The 20,003-nt window shown below is 43.1% G+C and overlaps 1 protein-coding gene across 1 annotated transcript in view; it reads left to right on the forward strand.

Annotated features, from left to right (window-relative positions):
• The first annotated feature begins 1,147 nt into the window (after window positions 1-1,147).
• LOC147709544 (fucolectin-4-like) overlaps window positions 1,148-20,003 on the forward strand; it is a 146,572-nt gene continuing 127,716 nt past the window's right edge. Inside the window, exons 1-3 of the mRNA XM_086926023.1 lie at window positions 1,148-1,175; window positions 6,680-6,700; window positions 9,064-9,349. Coding sequence (XP_086782149.1) covers window positions 1,148-1,175; window positions 6,680-6,700; window positions 9,064-9,349 — 335 coding nt within the window. The remainder of the gene's footprint in view (window positions 1,176-6,679; window positions 6,701-9,063; window positions 9,350-20,003) is intronic.

The raw sequence follows: 20,003 nt of genomic DNA on the forward strand, positions 1-20,003 counted from the left end.
CCCCATCCACCTTGCCTTCAGGAAGCAAATCAAGACCTGTTCGAGCAGTAGCGGACCCCCCTCCCCCAAGCGCCTAGAGACCCTCCTGGTGAGTAGCGCGCTATACAAATGCTTTGATTGATTGATTGATTGATTGGAGCTATGGGCATATACATAAGGAACAGCCCATCATTTTGAATATTCTGCAAAGAAGCTGGTTGGCCTGGTGCTACAGATTGCGACTCCACCAGATTTGAACTGGATTCTTTCTACTTGCCCGCTTCCAGTGTTCAAGTCTACAGCAGAAATAACAATCAGTGCTGTTGTTCAACAAATCAATATTAACGTTCACTCCTAAATTATTCTTTTCTCCCCTTCCACGACCTTACACATGCACTATTTCCTTTTCCATTCTCACTCCTTGCATCAGATGCACTCCTGTCATTCCATAATTGGTAAACAACTTTAAACCCATGTCAGAACCTATCATCTGATTTCTGCAATTTCTGTGAAACTGATTTGTCTGGGCAGCCATCAGCTTCTTCTTGATCTTGTTCTGCTTCACATCAAACCACTGACTACTATATTTAGCATAGTTCAAGATCTCATCAATATCCTTAGTCTCCCTGCACATTACACTCTGCTGAATATGCAAACTAAGCAAAGCTAAAGGGGATAATGATGGAGTGTTGAACAATGCAAGCACTCACCCCCAGTCAACTGATCTGGATTTGATCCATCATCATTCTTAACTCACTCCGCCACCCCAGTTCAGACATGGCCATATGTAAATTAGTCTGACCCTGTGTCTCAACAGTCCAGCCCAAACTGCCAAGTCATGTCTTCCATGGACAGGACGCAAGCATCCTGGGACCGGTTTCTGGCTAAACAGCCGTCATCAGCCAGGCTAGCTTGAATCCAGTGGCAAAGTGAGCAAGGGACCCATGTCTGGGCATACCCTGCCAACTTAGGGTGGACAAAGCAAAACCAAAGGGTATGAGTGACGGAGTGTTGAACAATGCAATCACTCACTCAATATGCAAACTAAGCTCAGAACCTAATCCCATAACAAAGGCAGACACGAAACTCCTATCCTCTCATATTGAGCATGCACTGTTCTTAAAATATTTGTCTGATTCATTTTGTTCTCTGACACTTTCTTTTTCAAATGCTCTATCACTGCACTGTACTTGTCAGTAATCAACTCAGATGGATCAATATCAGCCACAGAGCTAGCTGGTTCTTAAATCACTAGGAACAACAATCTCAAACACTGCATCCAAATCAGTCTGAAGTATTTTCCAGTGTTTTGTTAATTGATGAACGTCCTCCACTATTTATCTGGTTCCTCTGGCAATTCTGGAAAATGTGTTGTAGAAGTATAAATAATACTTCTCGTCCAAGGAAGGCACATGTACATTATTCTCTCCATGTACTTCCCTCAGTTGACATTCTGAAACTGCCCCTAACTCGGAATCACTAAACGCCCCCTATAATTACTTTCCTGCCTCTGAAGTTTTCTTTTTAGTAATAATCTTCTTCTTCCACCTTCCCTCCTGACCAATATCAACCAGATCCCTAATGTGGGATTGTTAAATTATTAGGCCCAGTTGTTCTATGTCATCATCGGTCAAATCCCTTTTGCGATGTCTCTGTACATTTCTAATTTTACCGATATCAACCTCCCCCTCATTTGCTAGTTACTCAAGCCTATCATATGCTTCTTTCATGCACTTTGCTGGTCTTTGTTTAAGTACCACTTTTCATCCATAATTCATTTCATTGTCATCAACCTATTTGTGTCAATTGATCCCTGCAATATTTTTCCAAAATCGTTCTATAAAAGTCCAAAATTGATCTCTTTTTTGGAGACTAAACAGTAACGTCAATAGACCTGCAACTTGAAACAGGAGAGAACACAGAAGACTCTCTGCTAGTACTCAATAAAAATGCCAATGTATTTTCTGGTGAGGCCCTCACTGATTCACATGAAACTGCAAGTGCCATCAATCACTGTGCTTGTACACTTATACCCTCTGCAGTTGTACCCATATCAAGTGCCTTCCAGCTACTATCTAAATAAACCCTTCCCCTGCTTCTTACTTTTTTTTTCTTTCCTTCTCTTTACCCATTGTCTCCCGTTTATTTAATCCTTCAAACTGTGTAGGTCTAGGTAACAGCTTTCTATCATTCATGGGTTTCCTCAAGATACTTTATAATGTAAAAGGTACCTTCTAAAGGAACCTATAAGTCATTTTCATGCCAGTCACAAATCCTGGTCAACATATAAAAAAAAATCATCATCATTTCATAAGCAGATGGACGCTCCGCAGGAATATCTCTCCCTCGCTAGGTGATTAGGCTTTTTCAACATAGCATCCCTTATTCCCACTCAAAATAATTCAGAAATCAAATGAGTCAAGGTCAGATACAGCAGCAAATTGCAGCGTGGCTATTACCAAAATTCAGCCAATCGCAGCACGAATCTGGCAGCAACAAACCAACAACATCATGTTTCTGTGGTGACATCTCACCAATCCGAGCACGACTCCTCAGCTAACTAATCATGAATTAGGAAACAATTGCACAGGCCATGTCATTGAACACAAATAAAGGAAATTAAAATGTAAATAAGAAAAAAATCAATAAGTTAAAAGAAAACAAATTTAGCAAACAAGACAAATAAAACCAGTACCTCTGTGGCACTTGTCACATTCAATTCACATTAAAGCAGACTCCTGTCCAGTGGCAAGTCACTTTTGGCTAGTGTATTTACTCTTGTGCACCAAAGGGTAAATGTCCCCAACCTAAATTAGGCACACAAACCCCTGAAAAGGAAAACGGGTTAATTCAGAAAAAGGCCCTATCTGAATGTATGTGGTGTCTTCAAAGCCACAGTATATTTTTATTGATAAGTTCAACAATAGTATCTTGTGATTTTGGATTTCTGCGAATTCGATAATCAAACCAACACATAACTAACCAAAACTTCTGTAACGCAAATCACAAATAAGAATAGTACATCAAAATCACAGTAATCAAACCTCTAATTGAGCCCCGAAATCAACATTGCATAATCAAATACCTCACTCACAGCAGCACATACCTCAATATTCAGTACCACACCAGAAAACTCTCAGTCACCAAAATGCCACCAGAATCATGTGACTCTACACATACTTACAATCTGACTTGTTCAGGAGCAGCAACACAAACCAAGAACACAGCAAAATACACTAGGAATATTCACTATGACTAGGGACAGGAAAAACAAGCACTGGCGTTGCCAATAGGTCTCGCATTAGGAAAGTTTGAGCTATTGGTCTTGTAAATGACAATTTTTTTTATTTATGTGTTGGTTTTGAAAATAGCTTAATTAATAGCTTTGCCATTTACAATGCCAATAGTTATAACTTTCGCAAATGTGACACCTATAGCAAAGCGCTGCAAGCTTAGATGGAATTAGCCGCCAGCAACATTCGTAAACTACGGCAGGTCAGGATGAGGAGCAGGCTGTACTCGCTCACATCACAGCCACATTATCCTATTAGCGCATGCTCCGTGTCCAGTCAAATCCCCGTCTGCAACATGATGGAGGCCCCCCCTTCGCAGCCGCCTGGTAAGTTTATCCTTCCACGTTATTCACCTCTTTTCCTCTTTGGCGACTGGTTGCTGAAAAAGCAACAGGCTTTTTTTTACTTGATTGGGGGCACGGTGTGTGGGCTCTTGATACTTTACCTGGGGTCCCTGAGTGATGTGGTGGTGTCCCTGATTGATTTTGTGGTGTACATCAGTGATGTGGTGGTCTCCCTGAGTGCTGTGTTGGTGTCCCTAAGGGCTGTGGTGGTGTCCCTGAGTGCGTGTTGGTGTCCCTGAGGGCTGTGGTAGTGTCCCTGAGGGCTGCGGTGGTGTCCCTCAGTGCTGTGGTGGTGTCCCTGAGTGGTGTGGTGGTGTCCCTGATTGGTGTATTGGTGTCCCTGAGTGGTGTGGTGGTGTCCCTGAGTAGTGTGGTGGTGTCCCTGAGTGATGATGTGGTGGTGTCCCTGAGTGGTGTGGTGGTGTCCCTGAGTGGTGTGGTGGTGTCCCTGAGTTATGTGGTGGTGTCCCTGAGTGATGATGTGGTGGTGTCCCTGAGTGATGTAGTGGTGTCCCTGAGTGATGTGCTGGTGTCCCTGAGTGGTGTGGTGATGTCCCTGAGTGGTGTGGTGGTGTTGCTGAGTGGTGTGCTGGTGTCCCTGAGTGATGTGGTGGTGTCCCTTAATATTTAACACAGAAACTGTAGTAATGGCGCGGACTACATTGCAACATTCGGCTTAACAGTATCTAAGGGGATATTTTTTAAGCGAACGAGCCTGTGGACAAATATGTCAAGTAATCCCATCCTAAGGGTTTCAATCTATCCATATGAGGTGCTGTGTTACTTAAAAAAGTACACCAAATCAAGTAATGGGAATTTGGCTAACTTCAGTGGTGTGATCAGAATTTCACCCTGGCCTGATTTTATAGGAGCTGGATTATGGTGAGAATAGTGTATGGTGAGAATGGAGTATGGTGAGAATGGAGGATGGTGAGAATGGAGTATGGTGAGAATGGAGTATGGTGAGAATGGAGTATGGCGAGAATGGATGATGGTGAGAATGGAGTATAGTGAGAATGGAGTATGGTGAGAATGGAGTATGGTGAGAATGGCCCATGGTGTGTAATCCGGGGTGGGGAACAGCAGCAGTCTCGCAGGGGAGGTAGTTTGACTGTGGTCAGTCTTACACTGTCCCTAAAATCATCTGAATAATTTGGCTGAAGAGATAGCTTCCCTTGTATAGGCGTCTAGCAATGTATAGAAACTGTCTTAAAGCTTCCTAGAAGATTGTGCCCACTCCTAACTGAGGGAGGAATTGGCCCCTCGCCAGACCACAAGGCCAAGCTCGAGCAGCGCAAAGCAGGACTGGCGACGTGTTGTCACAATGCGCTAATTTCACAAAGCAGGCCTTCGAGGCGCTGCTCGGGCGCGTCCCAGCAGATGACTGGGTGAAAGGGCCCGTCTGCCTGCAGCTCTCTGCAGACAGGGAGACGGAGGGCCCCGGGTCTGAGACAGGCTGACTGGCTGCTGTGACTCTGCACGCTGTGCCTTTATCTGAGCGGCGCAGCCCTGCAGATTGCCGGGGGGTCTCACGGGCGATGTCAGGGCAGATAGATCTGGGAGCCGAAGTGGAGGCGTGGGAACACGCTCAGGTGAGACAGCGAAGAACAGGGTCTGGCACAGACATAGACTGAGGAACAGAGGCACAATGGTCGGTGACAACGGAGGGAACCTGCTTAGAAGTAATCACAGAAAGTCTCGAAACAAGGCGTTCAGGATAAAATACAAAATACGGAAAGAAAGAATGAGGCAAAAGAGGAACCAACTCAAATAAAGAAAGGAACTAACTGATGATGAAAAGATAAATGCCTGAAGTAAAAAAGAACACACTGGAGGTAAATGGACAAGAATGGGCTGAAAAGACAAGGCACGTGGAACCTGGATAGGAGATAGAAGTCACTTCATAGTTTACATTGCACTAAAATCAAAAGAGCATGCGTACACTGTGAGCTCAACCAAAGTGAACTAAATGCATTTTGCTGAAGGTTATTTAAACGCAGAAGGGAAGACAGAGTAAAGCAGAAGTTACAGAATTTTAGAAGTCCGATGGGTGAAAACCCTTCGTTCTTGTCAGATCTTAAAAGGCTACTGACACGAGACAGGAAAGATGGAATATGCGATATGGTTGAACGGAGGTATAAAGGAATAGGCGAACTAAAAGAATATAGCGGTACTCTAGAAATGGCACGCGGTTTCCACTGCCAGCGGCATGATCGAACTCGTGCCCTGTTGTGTTTATTTGAGGTTTAAATAAAAAAAAGATTACGTGCTAACATTTGAGAAACTAAGTTCGGGCAATGTATGAAGCAGTACAAGATGCCTGACCATGCTCACACCAGTCTCGTGCTTGCTTTTTTGGTGCGAGTGAAGGTTTACAGATTCTGTAAGCCAGTTGGTTTGGATTTATTAACGTACTTTAATCAGGATGGGCGTTTGTTCTGAGGGCAGTGATTTCCATATCTCACCCTTGATTCTCTTGCTCGTTCTTGACAGGTTCCGGTCTCAGCACTTGACTCCTGAACTGAAAAGTGCGGCAATTTCCACCTAACGTTTGGGTGAGTCGTGGCGAGGGAAAATAATTAAATTTTCCCTCGTCATCCTTCGGGAAATCACTGTGCCCACCACTCTTACCTGCACTGGCCACTGCTGGCGTGAGCAACCTTCCGTACCCAAATCAATCGCGGGCCCCTGGACCGCTTACTGATCTATAATTTCTCTGATTGGCCGTGTACATTCAGCGGGAGTTTGAGGGAACTGGGGGGGGGCAGTTAATATTGTGCTAGTGTTGTGCTGGTCTTCGGTTTAGAATCAGTACTGTAAGTAGGCTTCCTATATCCGAGAGCGATTTGGTAGATGTGTGTGTAGGCACGTACTTGTGGTTCAGGTCCCGCATCTGCTGAATGAATCATAGATGCCGTACATGTTTTCATGTAGAAGGACAGCTAAAAGCCAGAAGAGGGCAGTGTTGGCACATGAAGCAAGGGCTTTTCAGCGCATATGAGGTCATATTTTGCATATGAGGACATATTTTATTTATTTCGGGAATAGCCAATCAGTATGAAGTGTCCTATACGGACTGCAAAAGTCTATAGTGGTGTAGCAAAAAACATTTGTAATGAATTTGTCCATGTTACCATATCTGTACTGAATGTAGGAGAGGGTGGTTGCAGCGCAAGACTGGAACATGGCGCGCGGGATGAAAAGCCACAAGTGCCTGAGAATAATTATAATAATAACTGTAAGTGTCTTCAAAACAATAATATGACAATCATGCGAGTGGAAGAATATTAACAACGCCGCTGCCACCACTTATCGTGATAAAATGTCAAAAAAACAAGAATAACATTAACAAACAAGCCTTTAAAATGGATGCTGCTCTCATAGGGAAAGGTTATGGGTCAGCGGTGAGAGCAGCCAACTCAGGAGCTGAGGACCAGTGTTCGAGCCTTGTTGACGGCTCAACATAAGCAATTATTAGATTAACAAGAAAATTATACCTGAATTACAATTAAAGGGACGCAATTATTAGCAAATACAAAATGATATGTGCACACGCTTGCCTTGAAGTACGGGAAACTGTTGTCAATATCAGCGCTCGGAAAATAGGAGCTGCCCGGAAAGTGAAAGTACGGCCGGCCACCGGCCAGCAATGAATAATTAGGGGAGGAGAAGCCGCAGAGCATACGCTGGGAGAAGCCCTTTGATGTGCTTGCGGCCGTGAAAAAATGCAATTAGGAGGGAGGGAGGGAGGCTGATGCGCGTGCTTGTTTTGTCACGTGATTCACGTGAACTCAAAGAAAACCGCACCAAAAAACCCTTGGTTTGACGAGTATTTTGAGCACTTGAATTCTTGCCATTTTCCAATGGAAAAGGTGAGACCTAAAAAGGAAATTTCTAAAGCAGAAAGGACGTGTTCTTAACTCGCAACACTCCTCTGCCACCACAAATTTGTGGGTGCGGGGGACCCTACAATTTTGACAGCCCAAAATTGTACCTTCACAGAACACCAACTATTCGATGAATTGGAGACACTGTTAAACCTCAATTTCAAAACTTAATGTGTCTCAGAGGCAAGGCTCCTCCCAAGACAGCACACATATCCGAATTACAGTCAATACATGAAAACAGCCTGCTCAAAAACTTTTATTTCTAGAACAGCTGATTTATTACAGAGATTCTAAAATGCAGAACAGAATAATCACCATGAAGGCTCTCAGAAATTATGGCATTACAGAGAAGTGTGCAATCAAAAATATTCTAAGTTCCAAGTGGACAGCAAACTCAAGAGAGAAACAGACAGCATCCCGTGTAGCATTAAGGAAAGCTCTCTCAGCCCCCCAAAACCGAGGGTTTTTATATATTATCTTCCAAATTGGAGATCACTAAAACTGCTGAATCAACATGGTATGGTCAAATGTGTTGCTTTCTCTACAACTTTACTAAGTGTCATATTGTCATAGAACCTAAGCACTATCCTGCTACATGAATATTTATTCTGAAAACTCTATACTAATGACATCCGGAGATGGTGGGACAAACTTGATCCGTGAACAGCTGGTTATTATGAATGAATAGTATACAATGAGCTAATGGAACAACTTTGAAATAAAGTTACAGTTTGGAGGCTAGGCCTAGGAGGGTTAATCAAGACCAGGAAGAAAAATACCTATGAAAATGAACAAACCTGATTATGCTTGATTGTGTACTGAAAAAAAGACAGATAGTGAAATGTGCAGGGAAAAGGCATCCATTTTGAACAATATGACTCCTAGGCCCAAATTGAGGCCTGTTTAACAAAGGTCCGAAAAACAACCTTCTATATGTCATGAGAAATTAGTTTTAAAGATAATAGTACAATATTTTTGCATACATATGCCATTGAGTGTAAAACAACATTCTGCATGCTGTTAATGCTGCACAAAAATATGAATGCATAATATTTCTAACAGTAGATAGGAGATACTTAATCATAGACTGAAATATGTATACTTGAATGCATTGTATAGAGGTTGTGGGTAATGTATCACGAGTTCAGGGTCATTTTAAATATCCTGGGAGTTCGAATGTGCTGGCAAAATGAAACAGTCCCACAGCATGGCCAGTTTGGATGGAGTTCAATGCACTGCTACTTAAGACCACTAGAGTTGGTGCAGGTATCTGTGGCAAGTGTTGTGTGCAAAGCCTTTAAAGTGTTTCAAGTAAATATTTCCTTGTGAGTGGTCACGTTGGTCTATTATGCATGTCTTGCGTGCCTTTAATTGTTTGCAGTATTTATGATGTAAAAACCTCCAGCGTAGGGGCACTGATTTCTAAACACCCCTGTGTACCTGTTAGATGTTTTAATGAATAACTATGCTATGAGACAAGCATGTTTTAGCGCTGAGTATTATACTAGTGATGTAACCCCTACAGGTTTCTTCTAACCTAAAGCACTTGTCTACTTTCAGTTGAGAATGTGGCCCCGCGTGGTCAAGCCACCCAGTCAAGTGTTCATATGGGTGGCATGGGATATGCAATCAACGCAATAGATGGAAATCAGGACGCCGATTATATGCATGGATCCTGCACCCATACACTACAAGAGTTCGGTCCCTGGTGGAGGCTGGATTTATTGAGACAATATAAAGTGGATTCCATTGTTATCACCAACAGAAATGAGGCATCGGCAAGGATCAATGGAGCAGAAATTCTCATCGGGAATTCATTGAGGAACCATGGAAATGACAATGAAAGGTAAAGTTAGAAGTTTGTTCACATTTAGTTGCCGTTTATAAATAACAGATGCTTGTTAGTTAGATCTGTGTTGTGATATTTGTATTCCAACGTTTGCAGCTTCAGTCGTCCTTTTGATGAGAGTAATGCGTGCAGTCTCTAACTTGAAATTAAGTATTTACTGTCCCAGATACATAATATACAATTTTAAATGACTATTATGTGAAAAAAGCAGATCTCATACACAAGACACTCTTCAGGCCATCTGGTCTGGTTTATGAGCTGTACCCTACTTTTCAAGAGTTCAACTTATTATTTCCTTTATTGCATTCATTTTGTTCCATTGTGATCTAGACTTTCTCACTAGATATGAAGTGGGCTGCTTTATGCCGCTCCACTCACAGGGTATATCTTTAGCACTAATGACTGGTGCACTTCTAAATCCCATGCAATTCAGGGAACTGGGCCATATTTTGAGAGTTCGATTTCTGCCCAAACATACTTATAAGAATTAGTCACCTACTAAGTGATGCTGTGACACGTCTACTTGTGCTAAGAGTAAACCTGACTGAATCTGGCCCCTTTAAACCTATTGAGCAGATCATATTTTATCGTTCCAGTTCCTTAAAACCCTTTACAATATATGACACATGTATTAAAAAGGAAAAACAAACAATTAAATACAGACAATTCGCCCAAATTAAAAAATATATACAAAAAAGCATAAAAATGTATTCCTTTTCTTTTAATTGTACCCATATTTAAGTCATCAAAGATTTACATTCCCACCTCCTAATTGCTAAAGTTACAAAATATCCCTGCCTGTCCCTCTTGTTTTGGTCAAGTGCCCCTAAAACAGAATACATTGCCTCACATATTTTTCTTATTCCTCTCATATTAAAAATCTATTTCAGTAGGTGGTATGATGTAACCACGCATACTATTACCACGTGTGCCTTTACATTGCTGCCCGTACAACTCGTGCGTCATTACCACGCTTGCATTTTGCACGATCATTATTACATCATATATGCCTTTACCACGCATGCCTTTACCACGATAATATCATCATAAAGGCATGCTTGGTAAGGGCCTGTAGGTGCTCAATTGACATGAGTGGTAAAGGCATTACCTTTGTAGTGGCATGCATCCCGTTGCGACACACTCGCAAGAACGTACCTGGGGCATATTATCAAGAAAGGGCCTTACATTATCTCTTTTATCGGCAGGAAACTGCTGATAAAGTGGCGATAATGGGCTTGATAATATGCTCTATGAATTCCAATCGAAGCCCATGTTAGATGTAAATACATGTAACATGGGCTTCGATTGGAATTCCATAGAGCATATTATCAAGCCCATTATCGCCGCTTTATCGGCAGTTTCCTGCTGATAAAAGCGGCGATCCATTCAAGGTGCTAAATAGACACTTTGAATGGAGTAACATTTTCTGACGAGACAGAGAGGCCAGAACCGGAGAAAACCTTCTTCTGCTGCAGTTCCCCGCCTGACCGGAGTACCTAACCCATGACCATTACCATTCATTACAACGAACATGCCTTTACCCCGGCATATTCGTGGTAAAAGCTTTGTAGTTACGGACATGCCTGGTAAAGGCATGTTTGTTGTAAAGTATTCCTGGTAATGGTCATGCGTGGTTAAGACCCCGTAATAATGGTTGTTTCACGTTTCAGTAGATTCTTATGAATGTCCAATAACTCAGGACTTAAACCAATAATGTGTTCCAGTGTTTCCCTGCCAGCGTCAAACATGGCACATGCTGTTTAATCATGGGGGTTTCCATCATGAGTCAAACTGACAAAAAGGTAGAGGAGTCTGAAGCATAAGTAAGATGATATTGCCTTCGTGCTGAAGTTGAAATCGAAGTATGGTTTTTGTATCATGTAAGACTCTAGAATATGTTTGTAGTTTTTGTATTGTGACCCCCTCTCAGAGTCTAAGAGGCACCTGGTCGTTTGGTTGAAATTCCGAAGTGGCTTTTGTGATTTTGTGCAATTTATGATCGATGGATTATACTTGGTCAGCATGTCAATAACACCTTGGCTGCTAGGGAGATTTTCCTCATGTGCTGATTTTAAATTTTTCCCATTGTTCATGACGAGCACGACCAGTGTACTGCATGACGAGCTGAGCTCGTCATGAGCAGCGAAGGGGTTCACACAAGGCTCTGCCACTGGTACCTCACTTTGTGGTTTTGAAACTTCTTTTTTAATGTTAAATCTTATGGTGTTATGAGCCGCCCCTTGACTGACTATGCAATAGAGGATACAATTATTTGTAATCCGGGCTGCAATCTGCATTAGTCCCAGTTCTCTTTTTATTAGACTGCGGTGTAACGTTTCATAAATATATTCCTGATACCACTTGTAAACACTGTTTCTACTTTCCTAATGGTTCCCGGAGGCCAACAAGTTTCACCATATCTACAAACTGGACCCAACTTGGCGTTCGTCACAGTTTCTGTCGTGGCGATGGCACTCCCACCATATTTAAATGCAGAGGGGCTTATTTACAAGCCCCTTGTAATGCAGCGGGTTTACCAGCTTGAGTTATTTATAAATTACCATACTCACCTGGGCCCATTAACATACACAGGTAAGCCAGTAATTTGCAGCTGCGATGACTTTCAATATTTCTGTGTGTTGAATTTACCTTTACCAATTCATACCAACCATATCACCTTGGGTCTTAGTTTCCTCTGGTCAATAGATCAGGTTATTAGTAGAATAGGTAGAAATGTCTTTAACTTTATTCTTTGAATGACCACAGACTCGAGAGAGTTTTAAAAGTTTATCCAATCAATAATGTTGTGAGTCAAATACTAGTACATGTCATACACCGTTTTCTTGTTTAAAATAATCAGGAATAGGACAAATAAGTCTTGGTTAAAATCTCATGATGCCAGTACCTGGAAAGAGTGGAAACAGAGAGCAGTACAAGGACATACTACACAGTAATTACATTTACCTAGAATGCTGTGAGGACCAACCCCTGGCCAAGGAGCTGGATAGGGACCCCTGGGTCAGTCAGGTTCCAAAGGATAAGGACAGGTTCAAGACAGGATAGGTGACCTCTTCTAGATGCAACGCCAGCGTGGCACCACGTCCTGGACACTACTCTCTTAGATTCCTCCCCTTCTTCAGAAGTGCCTCCTCGAATATCTTCTGTGTTCCCCTTCTAGATGATCGGATTCTTCTTCAGCAGTGTCTCTGTCTCTTTTCTCTCTCTCTCAAATCTTCTATCAGAGTGCTCGGACAGCGTCCCTGAACTCTGTGGCATCCGCCGTCATCTGCGTCGGTGATGGGTCTGTGACGGGTCTGTGTCGTCTGTGTTCTAACTGACTAAGCCTACCTTAGTTATACCATTCTATGTGTATGTACTACCCCCACAATGTTTCAATATTTGTGAAAACCCCTACTTCTGATTGGGCTAGGAGATGGGGAGAGGTCATCACACCATACTAATGTAATGCTTTTATTCTTTAGTTACTTTTTCAATATTCCCGCCCCTTAATTTAATTTCCCAAGCTTTATCCCCACCCGCATTTCACATTAGGATCTATACATTGTATACAAATTTTGACTTCTTTTTTCCCCTCTTCGGGTCGAGAGGTGAGGTTCCCAAGCGCTTCTTGATGGAGCGACCTTGGCTGAGTTTCAACTGATACATCATGGTTCGGGATGGGTTTGGGTGCGCTTGCACACAAGTCAGGTGGGATAGGGATTTCAGTTACCCTTCCAGGCCCAAATATAAACTATTAATAAGGTCAGAGAAAGACATGTTAGGATACAAAAATAAATGAATGCACCGTATACAACTTATTTCTACTCTAATCCCATTAACTTATTTTAACCATTGCAGTAGCAATTTAATAAAATATGCTAGGTTTAGTTTAAGCATAGCTTGTGCATTAGCATGTGAGTTTCAAGCTTCCGTTTTCCTAGCTATTGCGCAGCTACAACATTTTCCCCCAAAGCAAAAGACGTCATACTACGTAAATGTAGTAGACGCATGCGCAGAAAATTTCTGCATTTTCAGCAGCCATTTTAATTCACTCAGTTTACTTATTAGTATACACATAGGCAAGCTTCCCCTAGATTCTGTAGATAGAATGTAATGCAATATTAATATTTACAAAACATGTTGGTTACAGTATTACACGTTATTCGAGAGGATTACTTCCTAGCAAGTCACTTTCATACAACACCTTGCTCCATAAATCCCCTCTCTGATAGCATTTTATGCCATCACTAATTTCAATCACTAAATTAGATGCCAACTTTCGAAATTTTCCATTTCAATTTCTTCTTCTCATGTTTCAATGTTTCCATTCTCTTTCTTTTATTGTAAACCTTTCATTCTTTTATAAATATCTCCTCTTATCTCTTCCAGCTGGATTTCATCATATTTTCTCTTCTTTCCCTTCTCATTCACTTCATAACATTTTCTTTTCCTACAACATTTGCCAAACTAATAAGGGTATTCCCATTATTGGCATTATTTGACCTATAATTCTTTTACCTAGGTTAGAAAACCAACTACCTATAGTAGAAATACTATTTCTTAGCTTTTTCCATACACTGTCAACCTCCAGTGGTTTTAAATTATCCTCGAATTTTGTAATATTTGTGATATAGCCTCCAGTTTCAACGCTTTTGTCTGGAATATAAGTGCAACAATATTGCGCTTTCAAGATTTTACAGACACCACCGTCTTTAGACAATAACATATCAAAAGCAAGTCGATTTTGCAAAACTATAGGTCTGACCGCAACCAATTCGGCATTGATTAATAAAAATCCTCCAGCAGTGTCAGTTGATAACCAATCAGCTACTGTAGACAATTCTCAGATTTTTCGTGAATTCAAAACAACTCCCTCTGAAGTTATCAACGCACTTTATATATCACCTTCTATTTCTGAAAAACTCACTCTTTTGTTGCATGTTAGTCTGGTATTGTATTTATTGCTTCCAGTGATTCTTTTAACATGATATACTTTAGGGAATACTATTCCAAAATAGCCAATTCCTGTACCAATGGTCAGGCAGCCTAAAATAAGCTTTGTCTCCACATACATAATAAATTCAGGAAATACTGGATCTGTTCCACCTTTTAGTCACCATCCCCTAATAACTAAGAACATGTGTTCACATTCACTGGAACCAATAAATATATGGTTATACTCTGTTTTTAATCTATGGAGACAGAATTTCCCTTTCTTTTCAAGGTCCAGGGACATAGCAGCATGAGTCTTGCCAGTTGCAATTAGGTCTTCTCTCTCAGCCCACTTAGGTATCTGAGGTTTTGGTTCAGAGGCCCTTCTTTGGAAATCCTGTCTCCTGTGCTCAACTAAATTCAAAAACATATTTTCCTCTTCATGTAACTTGCATGTTACATTGTGCTTATGTGCTCCATATAAATCTATTGTTTACATTGTATTTGTATTTGTATTTGTATGTGGATTTGTAGAGCGCGATTGCTGCCCGGGGGCGTCCAAGGGCTAGAAACCAGCAGAGGGGAGAGACAGAGCAAGAGGACTGGCAAAGCATTACTGTGGGGAGTTGAAGATGAATGTTTTGAGCTGTTTCCGGAATGAGGAGAGGTTGGGGTTGGCTCTCAGATGAAGGGGTAGGGTGTTCCACGTCTTGGAAGCATTATGGGTGAAGGTCCTACCGCCTGATCTGGCTTTTTTATTCTGGGTGCTGTGGCCATGAAGGCCTGGTTTGATCGAAGGTTTCTGCTTGGTTGGTAGTGGGAGACTAGGTTACGGGTGATCAAGGGACCTGTGTCCCAGAAAGCCTGGTGAGCGATACACATGGCTTTGAAGCGGATTCTTTGGCGCACTGGCAACCAGTGTAGGCTGATCAGGCCGGCTCTGACAGATTGTCGACGAGGGAGCTGAAGTAGTGTGTGAGCTGCACAATTCTGCACAGTTTGAAGTCTCTGCAGTGTATAATCTGGGGCAGCAAGGTAGAAGGCGTTGTTGAAATCCAGGCGGGACTGGATCAGACCCTGGATGGCTACCTGCTTGGCTTCCATGGGTAAAAGATGGAGAACTTTCTTTAGCATCCTAAGAAGGCCAAAGCAGGTAGCCGAGAGTTTGGTGGCTTGAGTGCCAAATGAAAGGGATCTGTCCAGCCACACCCGAGGCTCTTGATGTTGTCCTTGGGTGCCGGGGGGGTGCCCAGACAGGGTGGCCATAGAGCATTGAATGAACTAGGGTCAGCAGGGCCCAGGAGCATCAGCTCTGTCTTGTCCCCGTTCATTTTGAGTGATGAGGAGACATCCAGCTCTTTACCTCCTCTAGACATTTTCTGAGCCCTCTTCCCATTGGCATATTGGCTTCCTGCGCCAATGAGACCACCAGCTGGGTGTCGTCAGCGTAGGAAATGATCTTAACTGCAAACAGACGGACAACCTCAGCCAGTGGCCTCATATAAATGTTGAGGAGCGCAGGGCTTAATGAGGAGCCTTGTGGGACTCCGCATCTTGATGGTCTGCTAGTGGACATTGACTCGTCGTCGAATACCCAAAAGGATCTGTCCTTCAAGAAGGACTTGAACCATAGCCATGCCTTGTGTTTGATACCGATATTAGTCATACGATCCAGCAAGATGTCATGGCTGACCGTGTCAAAGGCCGCACTTAGGTCAAGGAGGATCACTGCCACTGATCCTCCTTGGTCCAGGATGTTTCTGGATTCCTCGGTGACCATGAGGAGGGCGGTTTCAGTTCCATGCTTGGGTCTGAAGCCTGTCTGAGTGGGGTCCAATAGGTGGTTGTTTTCTAGGTAGGCGACCAGTTGGCCGTTGATGTATCTCTCTAAGACTTTGGTCAGCCAAGGGAGTAGAGAGATTGGCCGGTAGTTGCTAAAGTCTGAGGGGTCCAGGCTCGGTTTCTTTAGCAGGGCTCGGACCATGGCCCGTTTCCATTCCGGCGGGACTGTGCCGGAGGTGATAGAGGAGTTCAGGAGGTCCATTATGATGGGCAAAGTGACCTGGAATGCTGACATAACAATGTCTTTGCGGGGCTGGGTCGTCAGGGGAGCCTGATTTAACTTTCCGCGCCACAGATTCCAGGAACGCAAGATTGAGAGGGGGAAAGTGGTCCAGTGTGGGAAGAGGCTGGGATGAAGGGAGTGTCAAGGTTGTGTTGGTCTGAACTGGGAGGGCGGTGGGCAAGGGGGGGAAGCATTCATAGATTTTATTGATTTTTTGGAGGAAGAAGTCTGCAATCTTGTTGCAGTGTTCTGTGGATTTGGTCTCAAGCAGGCTAAGTGGCAACTTCGTAGGATTTTTCACAATTTGGAAAATTTCTCTGGGTTTTGATTTAGCTAGAATAATTTTATTAGAGAAGTGTGCTGCTTGGGTGGCTTTGATTTCTTCTTTATACTCTTTGATTAAATTTCGGTATTGAGTTTTATTTCCTGGTGAGAAATCCAGACGCCATTTCCTTTCGGCTTGCCTACACTGGCGTTGCCTTGCCCTAAGGGCCTCTGAGTACCGGGGAGCGGATTTATGGGAATGTTTCATTGTGGTTTTTCTTTTGGGGAGGGAGTGATCGAGTGATTGAGTGATCCATTCTTCGTATGTCTGGTTTGCTAGGCAGGGGTCCTCATTGTGGAGAGGTAGGTTGCTAGCCAGTTTGGTGGTCCATTTTTTGACTGGAAGGCGAGACCAGGGTCTGGCTATTCTTACTGTGGGTCTGGTGGTTAAGGGCCTAGATGTGGTCCAGGAAAAGGGGACTAATAGATGGTCAGTCCACGGGAGGGGGATTGGTAGACTAGTTGCCAGATCTACGCAGTTGCTAAATACTGGGTCCAACAAATGACCCTTAACGTGGGTTGGAGAACTGACAAATTGGATTAGTTGCAGCGCTGCTAAGTCGTCTGTAAGTGTGGTTGCCGTATGGTCTGCTACGGAGTCAAAGTGAAAGTTAAAATCACCTAGCAGGATGAAGTTAGAAGAGGTGCTGACTCGTTCGGCCACAATCGAAGCAAGATGGTTGTGGAATTGCTTGGGGGGACCTGGGGGGCGGTAAATTAAAGTACCTGAGAAGCAGTTGTTAGGGGAGAGTTCGAGACTGAAGGCTAAGCTCTCGCAATCCGGGATAGTGTCCGGGATGACTCGGCAGAGGAACTGCTCTTTATAGATAATTGCTAAGCCTCCTCCTCTACCCTCAGGACGGTCCTGACGAGTGATTTGGAAGCAGAGTGGAAGGGCTGTGACCAGGGCCGGGTCCGAGTCTGTGATAAGCCAAGTTTCCGTCAGGAAGACAATGTCTGGCATACGTTCTTCCATCAGGAGTGCAAATTCCTCCCTATGTTTAGGTAGGGATCTACAGGTTAGCATGAACATGCGGTACTCGTGGGACTGGTCTAGGGCCAACTTGGGTTTAAGGGTCGATTTGCAGATAGGGCACGTTTGTGGGATTTTTTCTATGTGAAGCAGATGCTGGCTGCACTCCTTTTGATGGGGCCTTAGTCCAAGGAGAGTTGTGGCACTGTACTGCCTGGGTTTTGCAGCTTGAGATGTATGGGGGATGGCCCTAGGCCCGGTCTCGGCCCGGACGAGCGCAGACGAGCTTGCCTTAAGCGCGCCTTTGACGCGCAATCGTCGCGCCCGCTGCGCTCGTCCGCTGCGCTTCCTCCACATACACATGATTTATTGATATTGATATTGAGATGTATTTGTAAAGCGCTCGTTCGCCCAGGGGCTTCATGGCGCTGTAGACAGGGACACAACGCATCAGTCACAGGAAGCAAAGAGGAACTCATCAAAACGCTTGAGAAAAGAGCCATGTTTTGAGGGAGTGTCTGAAACTAAGGATGTTTCCGCACATTTTAAGGTGAAGAGGAAGGGAGTTCCAGAAGGCAGCTGCAAGGTGGTCAAAGCAGCTGCCTCCAAGACGCTTCCTTTTATAAGTAGGGACAGTCAGAAGATGTTTATGCATGGAGCGAAGATTCCTAGGGGGGTCATATTTTTTAAACAGATCTCTGATGAATAGGGGGCCTGATTGTTGTAAGGACTTAAATAAAATACAACCAGTCTTAAAAGCCACCCGTTGCTCAACAGGCAGCCAATGTAGTTGTTTTAAGCCCAGTCTGACAGACTGCCTCTTAGGTAGATTCAGAATGAGTCTGGCTGCCTGATTCTGAATCAGCTGGAGGCGCTTTAACTCGCCGACCGGGAGCCCAAGATAGAGACTGTTGGAGAAATCCAATCTAGACAGAACCAGGGAGATAACAATCTGTGTGAGCGCCTCCAAAGAGAAGAAACGAGCAATTTTCTTAATTTTCTTCAGCTGAAATAGACTGGAGGACACCACTGCGCTGACCTGCCTTTTCAGAGACAGATCTTCGCTAAGGAAGATTCCTAGGCTCTTAACCGAGGACGATTTAGATGGGGGGGCTCCCATGCTGGACGGCCAAAAGCCAGGGTTCCAGCTGAGTACACTCTGCCCAGGCAAGACCAACTCAGTCTTGCCTGGGTTGAGCTTCAGGTGATTGCAGCTCATCCAACTCAGGATGTGAGACATGGTGTTTTGAAGGGAGGAGGTGAGGTAAAGGGGGGTGTGGCCTCGAGGGGGCGTGGCCTGTGTGCACGCCGGTGATGGCGGCAGCTGAAGGGATTTGCAGGAGGGCCGCAAAATATTAGAAAATATTACCAATGAATTTTGATTCTCTAGTACTAAGGACTGGGTTTATGCTTTTTCGCAGAGGAACTTCAGAAAAAATCACATCTATGTTAGAATAATAATATTGTAATTTTCCAGTTCGATAAAATAAACTAGCTAAAACACTACATGAAATACCATATGTTAACAGTAAATGATGATATGTTACACCTTCTGCTACTGAAGTTGGCAATTTCATACACACGTAACAATCGCTAACTTCCATAGTTTCTACATAATGCACTAATATGTTTGCAAAAACGTTTAAATCTGTATCATTTTTATTCACAGTGTGATGTAGATCTGCCTTATCTGATGCTTCTAAATCTACTCTGTCCTGTTTAATGTTAGCCACTCTTTCACGTGTACTAGTGCTGTTCTGTTTGTTTGTAACCATTAAATAGGGGATGGCTCTTGTTAGTACCAACCATATTGTGAGCACTAAAAATATGCTACATATACATATTCCATAACATTTTTTTACACCGTTTTGTTTTGGTTTTCCAGCAACTTTATGGTCAGCCATTTTGGGTTAAAAAAAAAATCTCCCCTCTTTAGAAATTTTGTACCAGATATAACCTGGGGAGTTGTCTTTTTTCAAGTTGATCTCACTTCTTCGTCAATTCGATCAGCATTTAATTCTTTCTCCACTTATTTCAAGATTCTCAAAATCTTCAAGAATGACATATGTCCTTTCAGGACCCTTGAATTTATTTTTCTGTCTTTTCAATCTTGGACTTCTTCTTCTAGGCTTTTCGGTGGAGGGTCCAGATTCGCTGGATACTTCATTTACTAGGTCAGGTTCTTGATTTATAGATTTAAGGTTGGATTTTAGTCTTTTATTAATACTAGTCCAATTATCACCTTTCATGACCCTTTTAGCTTGCATTGTTTATGTATTTTTTTTAAAATTTATTTTGAAAGTTTTATAGAGCGCGAACGAAACCAATGCGGATATCAGAGCGCTTTACAGTAAATA

This window comes from Lissotriton vulgaris, chromosome 6, assembly GCF_964263255.1.
Source record: "Lissotriton vulgaris chromosome 6, aLisVul1.2, whole genome shotgun sequence".
NCBI lineage: Eukaryota > Metazoa > Chordata > Amphibia > Caudata > Salamandridae > Lissotriton > Lissotriton vulgaris.